General features: G+C 42.9%; 1 protein-coding gene across 2 annotated transcripts in view; it reads left to right on the top strand.

Annotated features, from left to right (window-relative positions):
- LOC115473858 (putative bifunctional UDP-N-acetylglucosamine transferase and deubiquitinase ALG13) overlaps positions 1 to 13195 on the top strand; it is a 153549-nt gene that overhangs the window by 76650 nt on the left and 63704 nt on the right. For both annotated transcript variants that reach the window (XM_030209005.1, XM_030209004.1), the window contains 3 exons: positions 288 to 396; positions 3439 to 3503; positions 5812 to 5912. In XM_030209005.1, coding sequence (XP_030064865.1) covers positions 288 to 396; positions 3439 to 3503; positions 5812 to 5912 — 275 coding nt within the window. The remainder of the gene's footprint in view (positions 1 to 287; positions 397 to 3438; positions 3504 to 5811; positions 5913 to 13195) is intronic.

The following is a 13195-nucleotide window of genomic DNA, read 5'->3' as shown; positions in this document are numbered from 1 at the left end:
TGCTAACTTAACGCTAGCATTCTATAATGGAATCTTGGTACCCAGATGCCATTGTTTAATTGGCGCTCGGCGCATTGCGTTGGGGCATCTAAGATGAGTCGCTAAGTTAAATAGAATTGCTCCCATGGTGTCTCTGTTTTGATGTAAAAAAAAATCATTTTGGGCACCAGCCTAGAGAAACAGTTGTGATCAGTTCAACCAATTGCAGGTGCCTGAAAGATCGTAGTATATGTGATCTTAGGTGCTGTCAGAAAAGTATCGATTCTCCTAACTTTGATTGTCTTAAGTATTCAGAAAATCCTTCCAAGATGCCGTTTCCCTACAAGGTGTTGAAAGCCCTGGATCCAGAGATATACAGGAATGTTGAATTTGATGTCTGGCTGGACAGTCGTAAAGGTAATTTAAATCAAAAATTGCTTTTCCACACCACATTTTATCTTAAGACATTTTACTACCTTTTTTTTTTTTTCTTGAGATGTTTACAAACAGAGCTTCAATTTTAATTCTTTGACGTTAGCTTCAGAACTTAGTACAAGAACGGTGCTGGGCAGATTTCTACGGTCTGTGCCCTGAGAAAGGCAAGGACAAATCAAACTCGGGTGTACATATAAAGTATCTTATTGGGCAGACTGGATGGACCGTACAGGCCTTTATCTGCCGTCACTTACTATGCTACTCTTTGGGGTTCTACATGGAATGTTGCTACTAATTGGGATTCCGGAATCTTGTAACTCTTTAGGATTCCAGAATCTTCAGAACTTTTAGTACAAGAAGAGTGCTGGGTAGTCTTCTACGGTCTGTGCCCTGAGAAAGGCAAGGACAAATCAATCTCGGGTATACAAGTAAAGTATCACATACCATGGAATAGACTTCCTGAGCCTGTACGTCTAGCTCCATCTCTACCTGTTTTCAAATCTATGCTGAAAACCCACCTTTTCACCACTGCTTTTGGCTCCAAGCCACTACTCAATTGCCCTCCCCTTGTTCCTTCTCACCCAGTACTTCCCTCGCCCTTAATTGTCTGTATTATTTTTAGATTGTAAGCTCTATTGAGCAGGGACTGTCTCTCTATGTCAGGTGTTCAGCGCTGCGTGCGTCTGGTAGCGCTATACAAATGTTAAACTCATTTACATGGTATTATTATTATTATTATCTTGTTGGGCAGACTGGATGGACCATACAGGTCTTTATCTGCCATCATTTACTATGTTACTATGTTTGCAGTCTACGTTATTTTGTGAAAAGCAGCATGAGATCTGTTAATCTTACACCTCAAGGAGCTCCTGAGTAGACATGGTTTTGGCTGATCTAAATGTAGTCAAAATGGAGCTTGCTGCTACCATTGCCCCTGTGATTTGCACACAATCTGTTCCCTGCTGCAATTTTAGGGTGTGTCACGGACATCAAAAGCTGCTGGAGTGTGGTAGAGCCTACGGGTAGTCTGTTTTCTGTACAAATTGTAATACAATTTAAAATTGGCATGTTTGCTACTTTTGAATTTGAGTCCTGTTGCAAGATTCAGCAGCATTCTACTCCCCTCTAATGCCAGCTGGATGTCTTCTGTCTTGTATTGTAGTTTTTGGTTTTTTTTTTTTTTTATTGTTCCCCATTCTAAATTTAATTAAATCCGTGCTGATTTTGCTTGTGCAGCCATGCATTTTTCTCTGCCTATTCACCGTGCATGAAAATTCTCTTCCTGTGCTAATCCACCATTAACACCCCGGAGTATTAGTTTCTAGCCCTTAGCAAAGAAGCCCTAGAGATAGGGGCATCTTTCTATTTGAATTATCCCTGTAAATGTGTGATTAAATATTTAGGACTTAAATATATTTTCTTCTCACCAGAACAACTAAATGTCTTTATCAATCAAAAAAAGTTGGTTTCAGCTTAGTAATACATCTCAAGGATTGATATAAATGTATTAATGAATCGGGTTGATTGTGTGTGTAACTATATACAACTTAACAATATTCCTTAAATTCTGTCTCAAATGTATCTCCTTCTCCTATTGTAGTGGTCTAAAGAAGGCTTATATACCGTATTTTTCGGACTATAAGACACACTTTTTTCCCCCAAAATTTGGGAGGAAAATGGGGGGTGCGTCTTATAGTCCGAAGGTAGCGAGTTTTGGATCGCCCTCCCCTACTTACGTGATGCGATGTTCCCTGGTGGTCTAGTGACGTCGGGGCAGGAAAGAGAGAATCTCGGCGGCCATTTTGAATCTCGCCGAGACCGTCAGGAAGCAGTCAGGAGCACGGAGAGCAGCGCGCTGGGCAGGAAAGAGGGGGCTCTTTCCTGCCCCGACGTCACTAGACCACCAGGGAACATCGCGTCATGTAAGTAGGGGCGGGCGATCCAAAACTCGGACAAGATGCACAGGAGCACCTAGGTTTTAGAGGAGGGAAAAAGGAAAAAAATTTTTTTTCCTATTTCCCTCCTCTAAAACCTAGGTGCGTCTTATAGTCTGAAAAATACGGTATATATTTTTTTTCCCTGTTATACTAATTTTATTATAGTCATTGAGTTTTTAGTCAATTAATATGCCTGTTACTTTTCAAGTATTGTACTTGTTAAATATTTCTGATTAATAATAAAAAAAAAAAACAACCTGGAGTATTTTGGGAGGGTGTAATATGCAGGACATATACCCTCATTCTGTAATCTTGTGTACATGTTTTCATGCTTAAATGCACGTGTAATGATTCACGCTTATAGAATAGTGCTGGTTACATTCATAAGTTGCTTAATTAGGTGCAAATTGATGCTACCAACCAGTAAGCAGTGGTTATTGGAGTTAGTTGATACTAATTGATCCTTATGCATAAACTGTTAGAATACTGTCGGTTAACACGTGTAACTGCCACATTTAGGCGCAAACATTTACGCCGGCCATAGAGAGAGTGTTAGTGCTTTAACCTAAAGCTATTCGCCTTACTGAGGTCTTAAGCACTTAATTGCCACTATAGAATTCATGTTTGGGCACTAAAATCTAGGCGACCTGTACAGATTTACCCCTATAGTGCCAGAGGTCATGTGGGGAAGCAAAAATTCCTCCAACTGCAGCTCAAGACTTAAGTAGAAAAAGAGGTTGGCAGATTTTATTATTATTAGCATTTGTATAGCGCTGCCAGACGCATGCAGCGCTGAACACCTGACACAGAGACAGTCCCTGCTCAATAGAGCTTACAATCTAAAATAATACAGACAGACAAGACAATTAAGGGTGAGGGAAGTACTGGGTGAGAAAGGAACAAGGGGAGGGCAATTCAGTAGTGACTAGGAGATCACTTGTGTGTTTTGTCACTTAACAGTGCCTTCATCACAAAGTAATGGGTTTCCATGGATTTGGAGAAAAGGTGGAGGGGAACAGTGTGTGATTTATATCTGTCTACTGTGGGTAACTCCCCCATTTTTTTGTCTGTTTAATCTCTTTTGTAGAACTTCAGAAAACGGAGTACATGGTGTTTGCGGGACGGCAGTATTGTTTAGGGGACAAGTGCCAGGTTAGTGTATCCTGTAGACTAATTGTACTTTATATCGATAATTTTACATACTGTATCCCTGAGGCACAATACAGACACCTAAAGTAGATTACATCAATAAAATACAAATCAGAAGTGGTCAGATTAACACTATCTATCATCATATTGCCTGACCATATCGGTGCACCAGCTGCCCAATTAATTGGGATTGCTCTCCTGTCTTAGTGCTTTTTAGAATTGGTCAACAAGAAAGGGCAGATTGAGGCAAAAGCCTGTTCCGGTCAGATCCTTAAATCTCATTGGTTATTTATTTTTGTATCCCACATTTTCCCCGCATAGCAGTAGGCTCAATGTGGCTTACAGGTTCCGGAGAGGAGAGTACCAACTCCAGGGAATGTATACAGAGTGGAAAATAGGGTAACAGTAGGTGCAAGGAAGCTGAAAAGGTTCCGGAAAAGAGAATACAACTCTGGGACGAATATATAGTAGCATATGGAGAAAAGTAATACCAATGAGACATGTGATTGGAAGCCTAAGGTCTGTTTGGGGAAGTGATGGGTCTTGGTTTCCTTAACCTGCCGTCACGCTCTGCTTCTGCAGAAATCGCTGATCAGGGGACTTGGATTATTCATTTTAATTACATCTATTGCTTTCCTTTCCAAATGCTGCCATCAGAGAAGCGTAAATATCCTAATTTAAAAACCCTTTGATAAATACAGGCATCTGGTAAAATCTGTATCCGTTTGCAACAGATTCTGTGTTGAGTGCGGAATATGCATTTTTGGTTGGACCTTCCATTATGGGGTCATTTTCCAAAGAAAGTTATTTAGCTCCCAGTAAATATATAGGGGTAAATTCTCAAAAGGTCGCCAAAATTTAGATGCTGCGCAGTAAGCTCAAATTCTGTCACTAGTGTACAACCGTGTTTGTGCCTAATCATAGGTGTGAGCCTAATACCCCTGACCTACCCAGCCTTGAAGCTTCACACTCTGAAATTTCAGCGTGCAACTTATAGTGGCTAAGAGCAGTTACGCGCGTTCACTGCTAATTATGCCAGTTAGCATCAATAATTGGCGCTTAATTGGAGAAGTTATGTGCGCAACTGATGTTTTATTGTACAACTTGCATGACCAAATTTGTGTGCTAGTCACAAATTTGAGTGCACATTTTTAGAATTAGTGGGATAACTTCCTTATTCAGATACAAATAAAGCGGTGGGCTGAAAAATAAGTGACTCGGAGCCAGGGCAGCCAAGAGACTGAACCGGACCCGGGGGGGCCACCGCTGCCGCAGTTGAAATACCTTGTTGGCTGGCGGGCATCACGAGTCCCCGCCTGCAGAGGATGTCTTCCTTCAGCACTGCTTCTTCCGATTGCCTGCCCCTGCAGCTGCTTTTCCTCTCGGGGCATGCTCGGTTACAAAACCGAGCGCGTGCTCGCCTAAGAGGAAAAGCAGCCACTCAGCTGGGCAGAAGAGCAGCACTGGAGGTGCCCCTCCAGGTCCTCCCCAACTTCTAAGAGGGGGGCCTGGCTGCAGTGCCGGACTTTTCTCTCTCCTGCTCCTGTTGGGATGTGATCAATTTGTTCCCATCAGGAGCAGAAGAGAGAGAGAGACCCCAGCGCCTGGCCCCCCTTGGAGGTCCGGGCCCGGGGAATTTTGCCCCCTCCCTCTCCCTCTTGGGAGCCCTGCTCGGAGCCGAGACAGCTCACTTCATTCTGGATTCCAAGTGTTTTTTTTTTTTTTTTTTTACAAAGGTCTTTTTAAAGACCTTGTTGCCTCCTCTGCTTGTACCAGAGTTTGTTTACCATTTGATTGTTTTACATATTTTATGTAAAGACTCCTGAAGCAGGTTCACTGCCGAGACACAGCACTGTGTAAAGTCTCCACTAATAAACGGTCTACCATCATTTGAAGTCTTCTCATTTGTTCCTGGTGTATTTCCCACTCCTTTTGTTTTTCTGAAAATAAGTGCCCCAGCAGTGAAAGGCTGGCGGGATGAGTGGAAGCCAAATATTTTATGTACTGGTGATATTCAGCAGCCGTACAATTTGTTAGGGGTGCTGAAAAGCAGGCCTAAACTAAATGAATACCAGCAGCTGTCCTCAGCTAATACTGGTTTTCAGTGCCGCTGACTGTGTATCTTAATGCTGACTTCATCCACTGAATAGCTCTGTATTTATTTAAAAAAGAAAAACAGCGTTGCACTACAGTGAAACACTTTAGAAAGTAACACATTCTTATAGTACATGGGATAGAATTTCTGTTCTGTACAATGAGTTATGAAAGACTTTTTTTTCTTTTCAACACATGAAATGTCCTCCTGTTCCAGGTGCGGTTGGAGACAGGGGGCAAGTACTACAACTCTCATATTCAGGAAGTTGGCCACGATAGCAACTCTGTGACTGTGTTCATTGAAGAGCTGGCAGAAAAGTAAGTCTAGGCCCAGTATAGCCAGAAGGAGGGAAGTATTGCTTTTTTTATTATTATTATTTTTGCTTAACAAGAAACCCACCTTCTAAAAGGATTCTGGAATGTTCAGGCTGGTGAAGCAGGGCAGGTCCAGCCACTAGGTAGATTTGGTGTCCACCTAGGGTTGGCAGTACAGCATTGACGTAGCTGGCAATGGAACAGCAACGGCAGGCCTTTTAGTATCCGTGCATGCTCAAGGCCAGTTGCATCCACAGGAAGTTTGTATTGGAGGGCAGGATGCTGCAGGCCTGCAACATGTACTGGTATTCAAAGGCTCCATGTTGTGTTTCTGCTGAGGCCCAGGGTAGAGGTGAGGTGTGGTGGGGGGGGGGGGGGGGGAAGTAAGGAAGATTACTGGACTGTTGGGGGGGGGGGGGGGGAACAACAGAGGTGTGGCAAATGGCTGAAGGTTTGGCTAGGCCCTTGGTCGTCACTCCCAGTCTTCAAGGGCCACCAATGGGCTAGATTTTCAGGATCCCTAATGAATATGCATATGAGACATTTTGCAGGTGTACTATCTCTATTGTATGCAAATCTATCATATGCGGGGGCAGAGTCAAGATGGCCGCATGAGTCTTGAGTAGTGTTGCTCTGCATGTTTGCGTACCTGAAAGTTGTTTGCCTTGTTATGCTGCATACAAAGAGAGAAGGGGCAGTTAAGCCTGTGTCCTCCATGAGCCAAACTTCAACCCCTGTGCAGTTGGGAGAGCCTGTTGCTCAAACTGACGGAGGAGCGTTGGCGAGCTTAGGCCTGGAATATTCTTTTTCTCCTCCAGTCTTCATGCCCAGCAGAAGTGAAGGAAGGAGTCTCAGTGGAGCTGAGTGTGGATGCGTCTATTTGTGAGTTGGTGGAGGAAGCTCTTCCCCGCAGTGTAGCTACAGGACACCTTGGTGGCTTAATGCAATCTTTTGTCACGAGTGGTGTAACGCCGGATGGTGTTTGGTGGGTGTTGACTAAGATGGAGGCAATAATGTTCAAAACTTCAGCAGATGTAATAACTCTTTGAGTAAAATTGACTCCCTATCTGCTAATATGGAAACTACCAAAGTTGATCTTGCAGCATAGATTCAACAAATAAAAGAAGATGTAAAATCTAATCAAGAAGTGACAAGTCGCTTTGGTAAAGTATAGTAGGAGATCTATGGTTACTACATTTTCCTATCCTGAGGTATGGCTCCTATAGATTGAAGAAATGTTTGGTGAATCCCTTCAGTTATGAATTGTTCCTTAGAACATATTCCTCTATAACTAGAGCTTACTTCTTGCCAGTTTTCTCTAATCAAGTTGGAAGCAATCCCCTTCAGGGAACAATTCAGAGAGGAGAATAAATGGGGAATAACCGCTTTTTTGAAAAATTCCACAAAAGTTGTAGAGCGATCTACTCGTGAGATTTGTTTTGGAACAAGGTTTGAATTCTCTTCTTTGACACTACTTGGCGAAAATCTCAAGAATTGTTTTATGGTCAGAAAGTTTGGATGTTCCTGGATGCTTCAGGTCCTGCAGTCCATTTGATTCTAGAATTCTCTGCTTTATAAGCATTTCCTTTAGTTTACTCACCAGTGAGGTCAGACTAACAAGTGTATAATTCCTGACCTCCTCCTTCCGCTCTTGTGCAAAGGGGACCACATCAGTCCTGCTCCAGTCCTCCTTGACCACTCCAGACTCTAAAGAAGCATTGAACAGGTCAGATAACGGATTCACCAGAACTTCTCAGATTTCTCGAGTACCCTCAGATATATCCCATCATGCCCAATTGCTTTGTCTTCTTTTAGTTTAGCTAGCTCCTCATGAACATTCTTCTGCGAATCTGTCCTGGTCTACTGTACGTACATCCATCCCCATTAATGTTTGTTTTCTGCACTCCTACCCCTTGCCTTGCATCCGTGAACACAGAACAGAAGTAATTGTTACAGTTCAGCTTTATCTTTATCAGCTTCTACATATTCTTCCCCTTCACCCTTGAGCCTCAGAATGTCATTTTGGCATTTCCTCCTATCACCTACATATCTAAAGTCTTATTCCTTAATTTTACCTTATTGGCTTTTTTTTCTTCCATTTGCATCTTTGCTTTCCTGACAGCTTTTTCAGCTACTCTTAGCTTTTCCTGGTAGTTTTGGCTGTCTTCCTCTTTCTGTATCTTGTAATTTATGAAGGCTAATCTTTTTTTTTTTTTTTTTCCCCTTACCTTTTCAGTTACTTTGAGAACCAAAGCAGCCTTCTTTTTCTCTTATGTTTCTGTACTTTTATAACATAAAGGTTTACCGGCTTTAAATTAGCTCCTTTCAGTTTTGCCCACTGATTCTACTTCCTTCAGTTGTTCTAGCCAACTGACTCTGACTCTTGAGATATTCCCCCATCTTGGTAAAGTTAGTTCTTTTGAAATCTAGCACCTTCAGTCTTGAATAAGCCCTCTCCTCCTGTGTTGTAATATTGAACCAAACCATTTGGTGATCACTAGATGCCAAATGATCTTCCACTATAACTTCAGAAACATTCTCCCCATTTTTATAAGCACACAAAGTGAAAGTAGAGGCTGACCAAAGACGAGTCACCACTGGAGATGTGAATCCAACAGTCTTTATTATTATACTTAAAATAAAGACCCGACCCGGGCCGTGTTTTGACACACGCAAGCGTCTACTTCAGGGGTCATACAGTGAGATCCAAAACAATGTACAGGATAGTAACCCTGCTCTTTTCTGGAGTTTTAGACCTTACCCAAATTGTGTAGTCAAAGCAAGCAGACAAGCTTCTTGCAACGACTATAGTAGCTTTCTCATCGTAGAGGGCCTCTCCTGTCTTGTATTTTGGACCCCGTTTATAAGCACCAGGTCTAGAATAGCTTCATCCCTGTGGGTTCCTTTACCAACTGCTGTAGAGAATCTATGATCCCCATGCTTCTACACAACCCCGCAGCAGGGATTCCCCAATTGATGTCTTGCATATTAAAATTACCCATCAGTAGTACTTCTCTTTTCCTAGCTATCTTGTGAATGTCTTAATTAAATCTGTCCATTTCTTACCGTGGAGGAGGCCTGTATATCACACCAGTGTAAATACATTTTCCATTCCCTCTTTCCAGATTAACCCACAGTGCTTCTTCCTTACTCCATATGTCCTGCAATTCTATCGCTTTAATATTTTTCTTAATATATAATGCCGCTCCTCCACCCTTTTTTCCTACCCTGTCCTTCCTGATTAGAGTATAGCCAGGTTTAACTATATCCCAGTCATGGTTCTCTCTGAACCAAATCTCCATGACAGCCACTAAATCCAAGTTGGCTTCTACCATTACAGCCTCTAGATCTAGAATTTTTTTCCCCATACTACAGGCATTGATATTCAAAGCTCTCCAGATATTACTCTCCCCCCCCCCCCCCACCTCCCATTTCTATAAAGGTATTTGATGTCTTTCCTGAGGGATATTAATGACTTTTGGGGCTTTTTCTCACCTATCCCCAGCATAGGAACTATTGAAAAGCATAAATATTTGTGATATGGCAGGTTTTGAACATGAGATGAAGAATGTTAAGGGTATTATTATTACCTTATAGTGGGTTAGCGTGAGAGAGAGAATTATTAGAGCTGTATAATACGCATCCAAGTAATCAGAAACCGAGACAAGGGATTTGCCTTGGCACTAGTACTGCTAGATTTCTCAGCAGCTTTTGACACTGTGGGTCATGATATACTAGCAGAAACGGGTATCAGTGGAACTACTTACCTGGTTCAGATCCTTTCTATCAGACAGGCAACAGTCCATAGTGTTCAGCAGCACCTCTTCACCACCATGGGCACTGACCTGTGGGGTACCACAAGGATTGATACTGTCACCTATTCTATTCAATATCTACCTCAAGCTACTAGCCAAGCTGATTCGGTCAATGGACACTTGGTTCTACATCTATGCGGATGATATGCAGCTACTTGTACCCATTGAACCTAACTTATCCACAGCCTTGAATAAACTAACTACCTGTCTAACATCAATTCAAGAATGGGCTAAAAACAGCAAACTGCATGAACCCAAGTAAAACTGAGCTTCCATGAGTCCCTAATACAAGTGGGCACATACCAGACAATCAAAATTTCTTTTGGGAAATATGAACTCCCCCTCAAATCACAAGTTACAAACCTTGGAATACAGCTCAATTGAACACTGATCCCCCAAATCCAAGCAACTTTCAAGAGCAGCTTCTATCACTTGCGACAAATACGCTGCCTCTCTCCTTACATTGAGAAGGCAAATCTTGTCTCAGTTGTGCATGCCAGGTTAACATCAAGACTGGATTATTGTAATGCACTCTACACTGGTCTGACTACAAAGGGTTTGCACCAGCTCCAATTGATTCAGAATGCCGCTGCATGACTAACAGAAGGTTGTAAGCAACATGACTACATCACACCATTTTTGCTTAACCTTTTATGGCTATCAGTACAACAGAGAACCACATTTGGAACTCTGTTTTACCTTCAAGGCCCTTAAAGGAAATAGCCCAGAGTACTTGAAGAACAGGATCTCTCTCTACACACCTTCAAAGTCACTAAAGTCCTCCCAAGGAGTTTAGCTAACCACACCCTCTCCAAAGGACATTATAGGATGTGATACCTGCAAGTGAGCCTGCTCCAGAGTGGCTCCCACACTTTGGGATGCACTCTCTGAAAGGCTTCGCTTAACATAAGATTATCTCTACTTCAGGAAGCAGGTGAAAGCTTGGCTCTTCAACCAGAACTTTAACGGAAGAAGTAAATGACACCGGCTGCACATATTATAGCAGGACATGTTTATCCACTCCTACCCTAGCCAAGATACTGGTCAAGCACCTTTCTGACCTTGTTTGTGACTCTTTAACTAGTCCCGTATTTTCCTAATCCTGTTGTTCTGTCTTATCTATCTATATGGTCCATCTTTGCTTACATCCTATGCTGTCGTTTGAATATTTTACTGCTGTAATTGTCTATTGCTTTTGTTTGACTTATTCTTGCTGTACACAGCCTTGAGTGAATTCCTTCAGAAAGGTGGTAAATAAATCCTGATATATAAAAAAAATTTTTTAAATCAAGTTCAGACTGTACCGTTGGAAAGATGTGAGATGATTGAGGTGTGAGATGCATTGAGTGATGGTGAGATAGTAATGAATGTTGATTTGATGTGTTATGAAGATTTTGTTATATTTTCATATACTACTGTATATCATATAGCACTGTACACATTATATGCAAGTACTTTCTCTGTCCCTAGAGGGCTCACAATCTGTTTGGTTTTTTTTTTTTTTGTACCTGGGGCAGTGGAGGGTTAAGTGACTTACCCAGGGTCACAAGGAGCTGCAGTGGGAGTTGAACCCAGTTCCCCAGGATCAAAGTCTGCTGCACTAACCACTAGGCTACTCCTCATATATTATACATTTAATAAAGATTATAGTATTGGATTATATAGTTATTTGTGATTATTGTATACATACTCATTAGGGATCCTGAAATCTTGACCTGCTGTGTTGGCCCTTTAGTATGGAAGGTCAAGGGCCTAGGGTATTGGATACCCTTGGGAAGGCCTTGTATATTAGAAATATCTCTTGTACCAGGTCTTTGAGCACTGTATTTCATGCTGAGAATGGCTTCTACCTACTGACTTTGCTAATCTTACCTATTCTCTTCCATTCTTCGCTCCCTCCTCTCGCACTCTTAACCTATGCCCCTTGCCTTCCCCGATCACTCACTCACCTTTCCCCACTTCATAAATTCTGTCATCTCTCCACTCTGCCCTCCTTCCTTCCCTTCATCTTTCTCCCTCCCCCTGTCATATATTTCCTTCCTCCTCACTCACACTTTCTCCTTCCTTACTTCTTTCCTCCTGTGGGCCCTTTCTCAGCCGCTTCTCCCCCACAGTCTTGTTCCTCCCTACCACTCGAGTGCTTCCTCTTTTAACATCTCCCTCTTCTGTTCTCTCTCCCTTCCTTTTCCCAAAGTGCACTCCTTTCTTCCCCCTCCCCCACCTGTTTTCACTCTTTGTACCCAGCCTCATCTTCCTCTGCTTCTCCTTATCCCCTTACCGATCTGAATTTCTTCCCGCTTGTGCTTTCTCCATCTCCATATTGTCCCCTCCCACATGGTCTAGTGTTCCCACCCACCTTGTTCTCCTCCCGCCACCCTGCCCCATGAGTGCAGGACCCCTTTTGCCGTGGCTCTTTCACATTGCTGAGCAGTTACAGCAGCAGCAGTAAGACAAGTGATGTGTGTTGTCAAGCCTCGGAGGCTCTTTGCGTCCTGCCCCCTTTGCATACACCTGTTGCAATGGGGATGGGGGGACACAGAGCCTCCAATTCCACACAGGCTCCAAGGCTCAGTGGCACATGTTACCAGTCCTCTTACTGCTACTGCTGTAGCTGTGCAGTAGCATAAAGGTGCTATGGCAAGGAGGAAGGGCTTGAGGAGACATGCTGTACTCCTGGAGGTAAGGGAAGGGGGAGAAAGAGGGGAGATGCTGCAGCAGGAAATGAGGCATCCTGTTCTCCTGGAGATAAGGGAAGGGGGAGAAAGAGGGGAGATGCTGCAGCAGGAAATGAGGCATCCTGTTCTCCTGGAGGTAAGGGAAGGGGGAGAAAGAGGGGAGATGCTGCAGCAGGAAATGAGGCATCCTGTTCTCCTGGAGGTAAGGGAAGGGGGAGAAAGAGGGGAGATGCTGCAGCAGGAAATGAGGCATCCTGTTCAACACCTTTGCTCTGCTGTGTTTGAAGAGGTGGGAGGAAACATCGCCCCACTCCTTTTCTCTTCCCAAACTATGCCCATGGGTTTGATTAAATAAAACAGAAGCTAGGTTTGCATTCTAGTGAGATAGAAGAAATTTTCATGTCTTTAAAACTCAGTACAGAGAGTTTTGGAGATGAAAACAGTAATGGAATTCCAAACATACGTGGGATAAACACAAAGTAATCCTGTTTAGAAGGAATGGTTCCACGGAACCTTAGCGGAGATTGGGTAGTGACACCGGTAATTGGGAAACAAAATGGGAGCGGGTCAGACTTCTACAGTCTATGCCCTGATCGTGACTAAATAGATAGGGATGGGCTGGAGTGTAAATTTTAAGGGGCTTCGATGTTAGCTTCAGAACTTTTAGTACAAGAAGAGTGCTGGGTAGACTTCTATGGTCTGTGCCCTGAGAAAGCAAGGACAAATTAAACTCAGGTATAAAGTATCACATACCATGTAAATGAGTTTATCTTGTTGGGCAGACTGGATGGACCAT

The sequence above is a fragment of the Microcaecilia unicolor genome, chromosome 7, assembly GCF_901765095.1.
Source record: "Microcaecilia unicolor chromosome 7, aMicUni1.1, whole genome shotgun sequence".
In the NCBI taxonomy this organism is placed as follows: domain Eukaryota; kingdom Metazoa; phylum Chordata; class Amphibia; order Gymnophiona; family Siphonopidae; genus Microcaecilia; species Microcaecilia unicolor.
Note: the sequence above shows the minus strand (reverse complement) of the source record. Positions and strands in the feature narration are given on the sequence as shown.